Consider the following 16,186-nt stretch of genomic DNA (forward strand, 5'->3'; position numbering starts at 1 on the left):
AGCATTTTACTATTTCATATTAGTGCTGCCTATTTATTTTCTCTTAGTGCTAAACTACACTTGTGATAAGCCACTTGACTTTTTTAAATGTGTATTGTGTAATTCCATTCTGCCTGAGTAATGAATCAATAACGACAAAACGACGACGACAAAAGACATGATCTAATCTAGAACTTGTTTCCAAAGGTGATTTCATCTAACCTTATCTGTCTTTGTAAGACTAGAATAAACAACAACAATACAGTTGTCAAATCAAAGCACCTTTGGAAGAATGATTTTAACACAATGTGGTTGTGTGCTGGATAGTTTTGATCCACAGTCCTGATGGACAAGACCTGAGAGTTTTAGAGAGCTAAAATTACAAACTGGCATCAGATAAATTTAGAGGTGCAACACTAAAACACTCCTAACACGGTTGGGTGTCTGTCTTCTGTAAATACATATGTAATATGACTCCCACTCAACTCTCTTCTGACAAATAAACCAGGCGCTGGGTTAAGCATTATGTACGCTGAATATATCTGCACCTCGGACGCAGGCTAAAGATAAAAGTGGGAAGATTGATTCTAGTGTGTTGGCAGAAGAAAAGACTGTAGATACACCAAAAATACCCACTATATCAATAATACTACTGTAATAACAGTCACTATCACATCATAACTACACCTAGAGGTTTAATATTAATCAGTTGTATCTTTCCATATTATTTTTTATTATAGCTACACATGTGCTGAATGCAGCTGAAATCATCATATGTTGCAGTAATAGTGCAACAGTTCCAGATTAATCTGCCAATTGATGAATCGACTAATAGGAAAGTTGTATATTAGTATAGTATAAATATAGTGTATTTTCTAAAAGTACTTTCATACACTTGTTGCACTTAAGGTATGCTTTAATATATTGAAACATTATTTCTGCTTAGCAAAATAGTACACTTGTCTTAAAATATACTTGAAGCAATGTGCTTAAGTTGTACTTAAGTCAACTTTTCATGCAATATGGTATTATGAAAAGTACAAAATCAATATACTTTTAAAAAGATCTATTCATTATATTGATTATATTAATTATATGTTTAAGATTTAGCACTTTCAAACATTTGACTAAATTACTACTTCAATGTTACTGAATCAATATACTTTTGAATATTTTACTTTGAATATACTTAGACACTCTGTCTAATCATATACTTCTGATAAGTGTACAGTTATTATACTTCTACACTAGTACAAATGTTCTCTTTTTAACTTTTTCCACGCGTTATACGCTAAAACTGTGTAGAAAAACATATTTATTCGTGCGTAAAAGTCCAGCACGTTGGAAGCAGCGTAATAAAACGCGCCGGTCGTCGTCTCATTATCGCGATAATTAGCTCCCGTGACACTGCGCGTCGAGCGGGGCTCGGGAGGACCAGTCGGTGTGGAGGACGCCCCTCTGTCGGCGGATCAAGGGAGTGGTTTAACCGGAGGACAAGTCTGTGTTTGGCTGCTGCTCCTCAGCTCCGCTTCTCAAACGGGGAACACGCGGCCACAGACAATAAGGCATCACTCCGGACAATCGATGAGCAAAACAATGGACCAGTGCTCTCTCAGCCACCCAAACATGCCAAAAAAACAGCCCGACATCTTTCCCTGCTGCACTTGGCCACAATAGGAGTTGCAAACAAAAGACACGCTGTTCATGTCACCACTGATCAATCCTATAAGCTGCGCACTGCAGCGCTCAATTTACCCCCTCATCACTTTGGGCCATATAAATGTTTATGGTCACTCAGTCAGATTTTCTCCTTTCCCTGCTCTCTTCTCCTCACTCGGTCACTCCCTCATCCTTTTATTTATTCACTCCTCCTCTCTTTTATGCACTTGTGCAGTACAATAAAACCTAAATACTGTGTCCTATCGAGCCCCCCCCTCTCTCTCTCTCCTCCATACTCGCCCTTTCATCCACTCACTCTCTCTTTAGCTCAACTGTACAACCTGAAAACAAAAACAAAAAACAAAAAACAAAAAAAAAAACCCATCACTCATTCAGTCACTCCTTCACTCCATCAGCCTCCTTCACTCCATCAGCCTCCTTCACTCTCTCCTTGTTTCTCTTGCAGGATCCCTCCTTGCTCGCTAACCCACTAACTCACCCACACATCCAAAAAAACACACAATGCACGCAGACAACTCACTATTCACAGGTGGAGATGGAGGGACAGAGCCAATCCCTATTTACCCCACTACCACCATGTACCCTCAATTTCATTATTTACATGATCATATATAATAATAAAATATAGATTATTTCCAGTAATGCGTTCATTCGGTTGAATTGTTTCAACAACTCATTTGTTTCCAGGACAGCTCACTGACAAGCACCCTGGCGTTGTTTTGTTTCACTTGGTGATGTAGACTAGTACAGAAATGTGGTTAGTATCCAAAACAGTAATGATATAACTCAAATAACCACGCCACAAAAGTCGCAGGGAAGCACTCCTCCAGTGACTGGGACTTTCATATAGGAATCAAAATGGCGTTGCAGGGAGGGACAGCAGACCTGATATTAAAACCCTAATATTGAGGCAGGATAATTGTAAAGTTTGTTATTCTGGTGGTGTCTGTTGCGTTGGATTGGTACCCCAGAGACCCCTATATATGAGGAGAACCACATGTCAAAGCTGGGACTGGCTGTGCTCTGATGCGCCAGTTCCTGAACAAAAGAAAGCCATCACTGCGCCCTATATTGAAGGACTGGTTTCCACAGCAGCCCCCCTTTGCAGCTGGACTCCCACCTGGTCACACAGCAGCCACTTAGACCCCCATCCCGAAACACAGAGATCCATTTTACAAGCCTGTATGAGAATCCCTGATGTTTGGAGGTGTTGGCAACTTTCCTGACAATGGAGCTCGAGTGGCGACTGCCATAGTGCCAGTTATAATCAATTCTGTCCAAAAACCGGCAAATCCAGCAAACCCATGTGGCGTATTACACCCCGTATGAAGGCATGTTATCGCCCCAAGTGTCACCTGCAACTTAGATACTGTGACATTTAATTTATAGGAGGTTTAACAGTAAATAATCTCTACCACGTCACTCAAAGTCAATGGCCGGACTGTGTTAGTTGGGAAAATGTATCGATGTATTAAAAGCAAAAACGGAATCCTGCACGATCCGAGCTGCGTGCATCCGGTCGAGCATAGATTCAATTTCGTTATGCATTGGACGATTTCGCCCCTGGTTCCGTCTGTTTGGGTCAATTTAACGCGAATTGTGCAAAATTGTTCACGGCACACATTACTTCCAGCCGGTTTTCCTGGAATAAAAGTTATTCGCCGGCGCCGACGGACGAGAACAAGCGTTCCGCCGTGAAGCCCAATGTCTCCGCTATGAGCCCGTGAGGTCTAGTGGGTCGGTACTGCACCGGGGTTTTTGTATTTGTCGGGAGTTGGAGGATGAAGAAACACAAACGGGACGGCGCCAGTTCCATGGAGTCCGCTAGATCAGCTGCTGGCAGTTGGTGTTCTCAATCACGTCCGCAGATAGGCTTCATAGGCTCACTGAGGCGCCTGTGGAATAAGACACTTAAGTGATCGGGTGTAGTGCGGCCGCACTTTGTGTGGACAGCTCCAACATTTTACGCTTAAAAAGCTGAATCCGTGACATTCTCGGGAAAAGCCTTTTCCCCCCTGTCCGCTGTTTTATCTCGCTTTATTTCTGACGCTCCGGTGCAGCAGCTGAGCCGGCTGAAATTACACCTCCTGGACTTTTTTTTTTTTTTTTTTTTTTTTTGTGGGTTAACTTACTCAAAACAAAGTCACCATGGCAGAGACGTCGGCAGCTCCAGCCAAGGCCAAAAAAGCATCCAAACCCAAGAAACCTGCTTCTCATCCCAAGTACTCGGATATGATCAAAGCGGCCATCGTGCACGACGCCAGCCGGAGTGGAGCGTCCCGTCAGTCCATCCAGAAGTACGTGAGGAAGAACTACAAGGTGGGCGACAATGCCGATGTGCAGATTAAAATGGCCCTGAAGAGGCTGGTGGCATCCGGGATGCTGCGCCACACCAAAGGCATCGGTGCGTCCGGATCCTTCAGGCTGACCAAACCTGAGGACTCCAAAAAGTCCACCAAGGCGCCGGCACCTGCCAAACCCAAGAAGGCAGCGAAGCCCTCCAAACCCAAGAAGGCGGCCAAGCCCAAGAAGGTCCCCAAGACGCCGGAGAAACCCAAGAAGGCAGCTGCAAAGAAAGTGAAGAAGGTCGCGAAAAAGGCGACACCGGCGAAAGGCAAAAAGGCACCAGCCAAGAAAGCCAAGGTGGCCAAACCCAAGGCGAAACCAGCAAAGAAGGCAGCCAAGCCCAAGGCAAAGACGCCCAAAAAGGCAGCCAAGTCAGCAAAAAAGAAGTAAAAGGACACTATCAGAGACAAAAAGACTGTAAATATTTAAGAAAATGTTTTCGTATATGTATTATTTTTGTAAGGTCTCATGCAAACTTCTGCGGTTTTTCTAGTAGTTTTCTCTCAAGTGCACTATAGCCTGAAGATGGTGTAGAAATAATTGTGAGCATTTTTTTTTTTAAATTTTTTGGCGTTAATAATACTGTTCATTTCTGTCTGATCCTTGGATAAAGATACATACTGGCTAGTCTAGGGTCTTTCTGAAAAGGAAAGAATGTATATACATCTGAAAGAATGAATAGTTATTGTTAGTGCACGGGGTTAAAGTGAAAATACACGTTTCAATGGTGAGCATTGTTGAGCCTTTCCAATGTACAGACCATAGGCAGTGGATGTCAGCAAGTTGTTTCTCCCCTAAAGGCTCCATAGTTGTTATTCAAGCTCCATTCTGTATATTTTCTCATGTTCAGACGACTCATAAACACACGAACATGCCACTGTGTCCAGTCACTTTTAAAGACTGTTTATACTGCAAATCAATAAACCTTTGTCATCTTCTACAAAATGGGGTTTGAACTTATTACGCACATTTTACGCGTGAGTAACCAGCACTTGGAGATGCGGAGGACGTGAGTGAAGCAAACGGATCTGTTTAACTCTAACATAGTCTGTTTTTTTTTTTTTTTTTTACATCTGGATCATATAAACCTCTTTGCTCCACTACGTTCATGTGCGCTGCAGACAAAGCCAAAAATGAAATGAACGCGTCCAAATGAGGGATGATGTTCTTCCGTAGAGATGCTGATAACACTTGTGGACATGCACGGGCGGGAGACTCTTTTAAGTTACAATGCAATTTAAAGTTATACTATGAAGTCTACACTACAAAAACCAAAAGGAAACGTGTGTTAAATATAATGAGCCATCTGAATTAAAACTAAATTGTAGAAAACATACTAAGAATAATATTATAATAGAAATTCATATAGTGACAATAGACGGAGATAAATTTGTATTTGTAAAATTGTTGATTCTCCAGTTTTACTAGAGAGGAACAAACTGTCTTGTAGTAGTCTGCAACTGACCTGTATATAAGGCACCGTGGCTAATTTACATCAGAGGTTTTCTGTTGTACACTCAAATTCCCAACATCCACTTTCCTCCCACTGGATCCAGAGCACCGAGGTGGTGCCTCCTCCTCCTCCTCCTCCTCCTCCTCTCCTCACCTGACGTGCAACGCTGCCATCTGCTGGTGTCTCACAGGAACTGGCCCCTCTTCTCACTGCAGCTGAACAGGCTGGAATCAAGCTGAAGAAAAGTCAAGATTACATGCAAATTACCCTCTGTATACCGTTATTCCTCACTATATTTAAAGACAGATGTGAGACCAAACTAACCTCGTTAAACAGCTTCAGGCAGAATGATCGAAAAGGGGGCATCTAGACTGATGAAGCATTTTGAGCCGCTATTTGCACGAGGAGAGTAATTGGTGTTGCTTCAGCACAAACTCACAGCAGGGCAGAAAACTACTGCTGAAAGAAATTACTTTTAGCAAGCAAATGTTTTGTGATTAGGACGATGATATCTCACACAAATTATACATCATTTGAACACTAATGCCTTCAGTGAATCATACATACTCGAAGTACAACAGAGTAAAACAATATCAGGTCTGCAGACAGTACCAAAGTGAATAAAATGAAAATATTATTATAACTAATAATAAAGAAATAAATTCAGTCACAATCAATCCTAATATAAAAAGGTAAATTGAAAGAACCAACATATTTTTCATTTCAACAACCATTCATTTGCATGTTTGCACCCAGCCTGGTGTTTTATTTTGCATCTATGTCAGTTCACTTTCAGTAAGAAAACAGCCATATTCTAAGACTTGCTCCTGTTGGACAATGATACAATGGCAGATTTTGTAACATGGTCAAAGTGTATACACAGTATCACGTGTATGTGAATAGAAAATACACAATTTATAAATCTATTTCATTATCAGTTTAATTGAAATCAATTCTAACGTGAACAGAGGGAATGCGAATAAAAGCAAAGATGAATTTCACTAGAACATTTTATAACTTCTAAGTTTTAAGATTTCCATGAGCTGCTTTCTTAGGAATAAATAAAAAAATATCTTCCTTTCTTGCAGATGGATACAAAAACTGCCACTGTCAACATAAAAGCCAATTTTCTGCATGCACAAAGAATTCTCTCCCAGCCACAGCAGATCAGTGGCGGCCTTACTACTAAAAACATTTTAACAATAAAACTCAAGCTAATTACATAGTTTCAGTCTCAGGCAAAATGGCATGCCTAAGTGGCAGACATGCCGTGACTGCTGCAGTTATTTGGCAAATCAGATATGAACATGTATCTGTGGTGGCTTGGTCAGTAAGAAACGTACTGTTCACTGAGGACTTTATGCAGCAGCCAGTGAGGATGTCTGCTCTACTTAAAATCCCTTTTCTGCTCGTCGGTTCTTCAGTCTAGACAAATTGGCATTTTTCTATTATGCTTGGAAAATCGCTGCATGTATATGAAAACTCCAATCTCACCATTAACACTCAGATTCTTTGATACTCCTATCTTCCTACATTATTATAAAGCACCTTTTTGGACATTATTAGTAGCAGTTCTTCAAGCACAGAAAGGCTAGCTCCTTCTTAGCCTGACTAGACAGTGTAAGGCAGAAAAAGCTGGGCTCATCAACGAGGGAAAAATATGTTCACTAGCTTCCAACTGCCTTTGGATTTTTGGATCTGTTGATTCAGAGGATGAGACAAAGTGAAAAAGACAACAAGCTGTCAAATTGAAAAATAAAACGTTGCAGACTTCATCTAATTCAGACTGTCGTGGCTCTGGATCAGGTTTCGGTGGTTTGGTCTTGATGAATAGATGGATGGAGCCTCATGTGGAAAAACAAAAATATTCAGCTGGTTGTTGGTCATTTTAGTCTAGCAACAGCTCTGTAGATGGCAAAGCCCAGAACTGCAACCACAGCCGAGCCCAACGCAACCCTCAACCAGAAGGATGTATTGCTCATGTCTGAACCGTTCAGGTGTCTGGAGTTAAAAAGAAAAAAATCAATCAATGAGACAGTGTACAGAGGATACCATTAATCATACAAACACCTAATGAAGTTTAGTTGATGTAAAAAAACTGATGTTGGTTTGTCTAAGACATACGGGTACATGGCTGCCAAGGCTAGCCTGGTGTAGATGTTCTTGCTGCTGGAGTCAAGAAACAGGCTGGAGAAGGGCAGCGGCGGAGGCAGGCGGTGTTTATAGCAGAACTCAGCTGGAGTCATTCCGTGGAACTGTTTGACTTCAGGGACGTCCACCTTGGAGGCGACCAACACACATGGGATTTTGCTCTCCATGTAGTGTTGCTAAGTAAAAAAAACAAAGAAAAAAACAAACAGGAAAAATAATTTATGGAAATTCAAAGAAATCTGTTGGTAATACATAACTAATGCAAACAAACTAAATTGTACAGCAAATAAAACACAAAGATTCATATTTGCTCCTCTTTACACCATAATCAGACTAAATGCACTGCTCAAACAAATTAGGGGAGCCACTCAATCACAGTAAAACACCAAGTCAGTTAAACTTCAGGGATATCAATCTCTCCACTTTTCAAAAACAAGTGACTGTGACTCAGTTTCAGCTGCTTTAATGGAAATGAAAGTGAACAGGTAACAAGACAACCTCCAGAAAGAAAATGGTTTTGCATGTGGTGGCAACAGACAAATGCTTTCTTTTCACGTCCTTCTAGATACAGTAAAGTGTGATGAAATTCTGCATTATTAACTAGACTATGTGCAAACACCAAAAGCCTAAATTAGAAGTGGAAATCTATGTAAATGGCAAAAACTTAAAACATTAGTAAAAGCTACACTATGACAGAGGGAATGATACACTGGTAAAATTCTTTAAATGTTGCTGTAACTGACCTTGTATATACTGGCACAGTAGTCGAAGGAATGTGGGTCACTGGTATCATACATTAGACAAGCAACGTCACAGTTGGCATCTGATGCCTTCAGAAACTCTGCCTCCACATCTACTTCATTGAGCTGCAGGAAGAAAGAGTGTGTTCAGAGGTTAGTCAAGATCAGAGGTTAATGGTCAGCCCTAAAATCAGAATAGGGAACAACTTACAATAAGGTACTTCTCCTGGTTACTGACATGGACAGTGTTTATGGCATATGGAGAGAAGGCACTGTTTGGTTTCCCCTTATTCTATACCAGACAAAAACAGGAGAGAGAAAAAGAAAACAGAAAAATGTCACAGTATTGATCACGGAGACCACAATAAGCATAATCAGTTTACAGTTTTTCTCGATTGCACCACAACGATAATAATAATAACATTTCAAAACCATAATGCTATTTATCAAAAAGCACAAACTTTAGACACGACTCCCCCCTTTCTTGAGCTGTCACTGCAGAACTCTACATACAAATCCTTTAATTTTTAAATTTTCATTTAAAATTTTCATTTTGAAAGCACTAGCACTCAATACCGTTCACTCGAGTCAGCACAGCTTGAGCTCAATTAGCACACAATTCGCCAGGTGAAAACACTAAGAGTCAAAATTGAACACGCATCAATCCGGTCCTTCAATAGATTGATAAAAGGGCCCGAATCAGTTCATTGGAACAATGGATCCAGAGAATTGCACAACAACATACAACAACAATATAACAGCAACATTGGAAATAGTGTTTTGAATTGATTACACCAGTATGTAAGACTATCTTTTAGTGTGTGTGTGTTTTTAGGGGCTGGTGTGTGTGATGTCTAAAGGCAAAGTTTGGTTTTTCTGCAAGAGTGAATGGTTTTGAGTGTAGAGCTTCATTTTGACTTGGAAATAGGATGTTTGGGGGACTAAGTGAGATGATTTGTGTTTACTGTTTTAAGAATACGAGGCATAGTTTCAATGTGTGTAAGCAATTAAGAAAAACTGTAATAACATTTGACACTTTCAGCTCTAGACTACAGATGATGCCATACCACAGCGTTGTGGCCCACAAAAGCCTGGAGAAAGGCTGTCTTGCCTGTCCCTCTCGGTCCGATCACCTTGCAGAGAAACACTGACCGCTGTGTCTGGTGCTTCTCCAGGTCCACCTCTTTGTCCCGTGTCACTACACGAACAAGCAGGAAGACAAAATATAAAGACCTTAGACAAACGCACAGAACTGCCAGCGTCTGTTAAAATCTGAACCAAAACCAGAACCAAAAGAGGGCTGAGTTATCTGCTCAAACAAAAATGCTCTTTCATTTGAAATTTCTGATTTTCCATCCTATTTTCAGTACTTGCTATGTGAAGTCTGGTGCAACACTCGCTCAGCACTGTGAAATAGTGTGGCTACTAACATGTATTACAACATATGACATTTTACATTAAAGCTTTTACATGATAATTTATTGCATTACATTATTTTTCAAACTTTTAAAATCAACTAAGTAATTTTGTTTTCACACTGAATAATAATACATATTGATTAACAATTTGGCTAAAGTTAAGTCGGGTATAAGAAATAGAATATATTGCTACATTACATCTTTGTAAAGTGCTGGAAATGCCAATCTGCCTTGTGAGTAGAAGCAAGAAGATGAATAGTCCTAACGTGTAGGCCTTTAATAAAAATAATTCAAAAGGAAAAAGAATTGTATACATGACAAAAACTATTGAGATCATGCCAAAATAGAAAATCAGTGGATAATAACTGAATATCTGTACCAAAAACTGGTAACCCAACAGTTTTCTCAGGAATAATGTATTTAATTAACAAACCAAACATAGAGGTAAATATAGGAATTGTCTATTTATTTACCAATGCAGCTTGGCTAAATATAAATAGAGACACAGAAAACTGAACATGTGCCATAATTGTTAACCTGTACCGTAGCTAAAAGGTTTGTGTTGATCTAGTCACATTCTGACCGTCAGCACTAGGGTCAACTAAAGGTGCTCACCTCTGAGACAGACAGAATGTGTGTGATTAGCAGCGGTCAGACATATTACATCACACTTTCCAATCTGGTCAAAGCTTTCTGGGTAAACTTTCCTAAGACTGTGACTTGTTCACCCACAGTGTATATCTGCAGTGACAGATATACACTGTTTACTTGTACTACCACAGGAGTAAACAGCTCAACATTTTAGATGTTTATCAGACAGGATTTAATAATTCAATCAACATTTGCCATTTTATTAGTTAATGCTAAAAAGAAATATAACAAAATATTTGTTTGTGGAGCCTGCACTATATTCAGTATCATGCATTCTTACTATGCGGACACACAGGCAATGTACAAACTCTCAATTCAAAGTGAACCATTCATTCTCAAAGATGAATGTACATGTACTGTAGGTTAATCTTACAGGCTACGGTGGACTGGATTAAGACTAGTAATCCTCCTATAGTGCTTAACTATGAGACTGGGTTTTAGGTTTTCAAGTAGGGTGTACAGGTACACAAGCAGACGGCTCAACCTTTGTAATTTACATGCTGTTTGTTAGGTGTACTCTCACACACACACACACACACACACACACACACACACACACACCTGTGATTGCTGCAGTCTGTGACTCCTGCTCAGTGAGGATAGGATAGCCTAGATATCCTAGGTGCTCCAAGCAACGATGGATGTCAAGATATGCAGAAAGCCTGCATGTGAAGGCACAGACATACAGGTGAGTTCTGAGCAGTGCAGATTACAGACATGAGCAGTGCAGATTACACGATGCCTTTAAGCACAGTAAAGTCTAAATCTAGTGCGTGCTTACAATCATACAAGATCCTCAAAAACTGAGTGAGACACTTACGTCCACTGGCAAAGGTAGCCATGATTAGTGATGTAGCCCTCATCAGTGGTTGGAACCGTCACATATACTTCTGCACCCCATGGCATGTAAGGACACACACAAAACAAGTTCCTAAGCTCTGTCGGTGACAGAGCAGAGTCTTTATCCTAAGAGAGGAGAAAAAGTCACAATTAAATCTTCCATTGAACATTGATCCCAACAGTCCTAAATTCTGAAAAGAGGTGAGGAGAATCAGTACTCACTTCATCATACTTGTTAAACAGTTGCTGGAGGAACTGGTGACCTAAATGATTAAGTTCTGTGGTGCAGCCGACAGAAACTCGTAGTCTGATAACACAGGAACAACAAGAGGATATTTATTCATATGAGAATACCTGACTAGTGTTTAGACACAAACATAACACAAAGTCAAATGAACACAAGACAAATACAGCGGGTCTGAAACAGGTAACGGTATAATAACGAAGTTTTTAGAAAAATTACATTTTAAAGCTCAAGTGATAGGATGAAGTGGGGTAGGATAGGACACAGTAACTGCACATACTCTGGGTAAAGATAATCATCAGTCAGCTCAAGGTTGTCATCGTAACCAAACTTCCTGAGGATGGTCCATGTGGTTTCATGTCGGCCCCTCTGGATAAATAACGTGTTGAGAAATAAGAAACCTGGGGAACATAAGCCACAATACTCGACTATTAGAGTATGCAGGTTTGCAACAACATGGTTTAAAGTTACATGTTTTCATTCATGACTGACTGTTATGATTTGTTACCATTTAGGGTCAGGCCATTGTCCTGCACTCCATCGCTGGTGTTCTTCCAAACTACAGTTTTCACATCTTCTAATGCTTGAGGTGCCAGAGGATTCCCAAAACAAGATTTCTACATAAAGAAAGGCTTATTTTATAGCAAATTCATTGTTTTGGTTCAAATAGTAGCAATCATAGTGTTAAGTGACTTCGACAGGCACCTGAAATCTGTTAAGTTCAGCGTCACTGAGGATACGGTCATTGTCCTGGTCCGAAATATAGAATATTCTGGTAAGGGCTCGGACACACAGTGGTTTAAGCTGTGGAAAAATATTAAAAAATAAATATTCAACCAATCATTTTATGCAAATATGTACATGACTGGATTGGGACAGATGGGTTCAACAACTGGAGTCCCATTTCTAAAAATGGTTAACCATTGACTTGAGCAGCAATTCGAACCATTTTTCCCCTAAGTGCAGCTTTCTTATACAAGTTCTCATCCAGCAGAGTGCAATGAATTATTAACCTCTAGAAATCCTGCATGTCAAATTATAATAATTTTAATATGAGGACACACCATACCTATAGGAACTCCAGGCACATATACACATGATGGGGCCACTTCAGTGGCATCTGCCTTACATCTATTTTGTTTTTTATTTTTTTAAATGATGAAGGTTTAGATGAATCTGTTTTTCACTAAATGGAAAAGAGCAACTCCAGTCACATGATCCCAATGATATGTGACCCACTTGGACATACTGGCTGTGGAAAGTTCCAGTGCTAAACTAAAACATGCAAGAATAATATTACTTTCTTTTTTAGAGATGGTTCAAGAGCAAAGTGGATGCTGCGTTGTATACACACTCACAAAACAAAAAATACAGAAGATACTATCCTCCTCTTCCAACGGCAATTTCTGGAGTATTGTTGTATAAAAACATATGTTGTATAGACCATTAAAACAGTCAATCACAAAAATGGCTGACCTGTTTGTCTTCTGGGTCATAAAGTGGGGCAGTGGGGTGAAGAACTGCCTTCTGTGCATAGTAGAACAGCTCTGAAATGTTTTTCAAGTTCTTTGCAGAACACTTTAAGGAGAAAATCAGCAGAGAGAATAATTCAGATACTATTATTCTAAAAGTCAGATGAACTGCACATGTGAATATTTGTATGGAGGCCAACAGCTGCGTTTGTGTCGATAGTGAAGTCAGTGTGTAGTGACTGCAGTTATTAACAGCCTCACCTCAACACATGTCTCAATCTCCGAGAACTGGTTCATGATGGGAAGAATGGTTTCCATTGAGCTCCCACAGCGCAGATCTGACTTGTTTCCCACAAGGATAATGGGAACCCTGATATAACACATGGAGGTACGATAACGCTCTATGTAAAATTATTTGCTCAATGTGATAATGAAAATGTCATTCCAGTACAGCATACACTAATTATACATTGGCTCAAATACAATACATTGACACATTACATGCAAACAGAAGTTGAAAAAGTGCAAAGTACAACAGCAAAGCAGAGTCCAACCAACACACACCAATCAACAGCTTATACATACTTGTTCCCTTTCTCTGCACCTCCATTTACTAAAGGTATCCATTTAGTTTTGATCTGAAATATAATATAATAAATATAATATAAGAGACAGCATACAACACATGCAATTTGTATATCCTCATGTGTAAGAATGCATCAGTTAAATTTAGTATAATTGCTACAGAGAGTGGAAAATATGTATCCAACAGTTTAAAGCAAGCAGACGGCTACTACCTTGTCTATTGTATCCTCGTTGGTGACATCATACACGACACACACCACATTAGCCTGTGTGGGTTGAAGAAAATACAAACACATCACAGCAGAGTTTCAGTCCTTTACAATTGTTTTCCAGTTCAATTTACCTCTCTGTCGGATCCTGATTTCTTTCATTTTTTGTTTATAATGATGTTCTGCTGTTAAAATGGATTGTGTTCATTAGTGCTGTATGTTGTACCTACCTTGATGATTTCACCTCTAAGGACTTCATCACTCTGTTCTTTTTCTGTTGGGGTTAAGGAACATAAACCACTATGAAAATCATGTAATTCAGACCCACATGCATCAGTTGTTAAATAAACAAACAAAAAAAAGTTTTTTTACTGTGGTAACTTACACTGGAAAGCTTACTTTCCAGTAAAAGTTACCACAGTAAATGTCTTCAAGCTGTCTCTGTTTCTCTAAGTGAAAACTCAAAGAGTTTCCCCTCCACTCAGGAGGCCATTGTCATGCTCATTAGCCTTCATGCCATGTTACCTGAGTAGTCCACTATGTGTGTGGGCACTTTCTCTGGGGTCACATCAGCTGGGATGGTGATCTCTTCAGCTCTGGGGGGAACCTGTTACAGATCACAGATAGACTCTTGTCACCTAATCAAATTGCGGCCACATATAACACAAACCATTTTTTGTTGTGCATCAAGTATAAGTACAGAAAATAAAATGAGGATAATGTTGCAACAACAGTTTAAAATATATTAGTGAATAATACCACTCTAATATGCATAGAAATGAACACATTTGCAAGCAAGTATACTTAAATCTACAGAAGCCACTATCAGAAATGGGTAAATCAAAACACACTCCAAACGTCACAAATGAATGAACACTGAACATTTTCTTTATTAACACCACAAGAGTCTGAGTGAGCATGGACTTAATCCAGCTTTCTGAGTCATGATATCAGCTTATGAACAATGGTCTAATCCAACCATATTCAAAATCTAATTGGAAGTAAAGTGTTTAGTTTTCAGATTTGAGTAGAAACACAGCACTTGCCTCTTCTGGGAACTCCTCTCCAACCAAAGACATGATGAGTGAAGTCTTCCCCACCTTGGCTGTTAAACAGGTAACATGAATAGGATGAGGAGAAACACAAGAGAGCCTGAAGGACCTCATTTAGCTGCTATGCTGAAGTGACAGATAACGGATTATCAATACTCTTTATGTTTATCTTTCACATAAATGCCTTTTTCTGAAGTGAAGCTAACACTATTTATAGTAACTATACATCAGCCTACCCCGGAAACAGAGGATATTAAACAAACTGTCACTGAATCATAAACTTATACATTGTGCTATAATAATTAATTAACCCAAGCCTAAACTAATGCACAATACATATATTAAAAAAAGCATAGTACGTTTAACAGTCTTAAGTTTAGCTTAGCTAGCCAGGCAGCTAACGTTAGCTAGTTAACTGTTTCTAACTTAGTTTGTTAGTTAAAGCTGGTTCATAAGGCAACTGAAGCTAGCGTTAGCAGCTGGCTAACATTTATTACTCTACACTATGTAGTTTAACGTTATATTCTGGCTTTCCATAATAGGGAACATCTGATTATAAAAAACACCTTTACAAACTTATCTTCTTTGGAACAACTATTAACAGCCAACTCTGACAACTTAAAAGTTAACTTGCTCCAACCTAGAGTGGTTAGCATTGCAGAAATTCACATTTGGAAAGCGGGTACTTCGTGGAAAACACGATTTTATCAGATAGGACAGTTAGTTTAATTAATATGTCAGCGTTTTAATACATTTATTACCACCATGAGTAACCGAAGTAACAATCAGCTACAAGTTAGTAAGTTAGCAACACAAGCTAATGTTTGCTAGTGTTTTAGCTTGTGGTCAGCTGTCAGAGAATGACTTACGCTCCCCCAGTAAAAGTATCCTGACGTCTTGTTTCATGTTTCCCCTGTGTGTGAAGAACAGTCAGCGGTGCCGCAATGCTACAAAGACATTTATCTTTCATTTGAATATCAAATTTCTAACTAAAAGCAAACGTGTCTCCCCGCAGAGACATGCACACAAGGTGAAACCATGTCTTTCCGGTTCACAGAGAACACTGTGAAAACGAGCCCTCTGCTGGAGGAGCAGTCCTCTGTTGGCTTTACTTCACATTAACCCTCCACCTCTTCTCCAACTTATGTATTAACTGTTTGTTTTTCAATGGAGATTGTCAAATACATTAGATATGGAGTTGACATGACGTTATGTGTATTAAACAATATCAAAAATACTAACAAAGGATGAAAATGAAGGATAACTTAAACAATGCATGAACTTGTCAGGTGGGGTTTATCCCAGTCTAGCATTTCCATAATATTCAATTATGTTTCTCTTTTCCAGGGTTGCTATGTCATTGCAG

At 39.5% G+C, this 16,186-nt stretch overlaps 2 protein-coding genes across 2 annotated transcripts; one reads left to right on the forward strand and one right to left on the reverse strand.

The window, feature by feature from the left end:
- Positions 1-3,569: 3,569 nt before the first annotated feature.
- Positions 3,570-4,950, forward strand: LOC113156183 (histone H1.0-B). Its single transcript, XM_026351139.1, has one exon. It carries the CDS (start codon positions 3,808-3,810, stop codon positions 4,393-4,395), a length of 588 nt encoding a protein of 195 aa, XP_026206924.1. The 5' UTR covers positions 3,570-3,807; the 3' UTR covers positions 4,396-4,950.
- Positions 4,951-6,380: 1,430 nt separating this feature from the next.
- On the reverse strand, positions 6,381-15,867 carry rhot2 (ras homolog family member T2). Its single transcript, XM_026351081.1, has 19 exons — positions 15,690-15,867; positions 14,815-14,873; positions 14,294-14,375; positions 13,999-14,042; positions 13,772-13,825; positions 13,560-13,612; positions 13,236-13,344; positions 12,979-13,080; positions 12,208-12,306; positions 12,011-12,119; positions 11,783-11,903; positions 11,481-11,565; positions 11,239-11,384; positions 10,980-11,080; positions 9,417-9,547; positions 8,561-8,641; positions 8,353-8,475; positions 7,583-7,785; positions 6,381-7,459 (listed from the first exon to the last, which is right to left on the reverse strand). Exons 1-19 carry the CDS (start codon positions 15,724-15,726, stop codon positions 7,342-7,344), a joined length of 1,857 nt encoding a protein of 618 aa, XP_026206866.1. The 5' UTR covers positions 15,727-15,867; the 3' UTR covers positions 6,381-7,341.
- Between the last annotated feature and the right edge of the window lie 319 nt (positions 15,868-16,186).

Source organism: Anabas testudineus, chromosome 19, assembly GCF_900324465.2.
Source record: "Anabas testudineus chromosome 19, fAnaTes1.2, whole genome shotgun sequence".
Classification (NCBI taxonomy): Eukaryota; Metazoa; Chordata; class Actinopteri; order Anabantiformes; family Anabantidae; genus Anabas; species Anabas testudineus.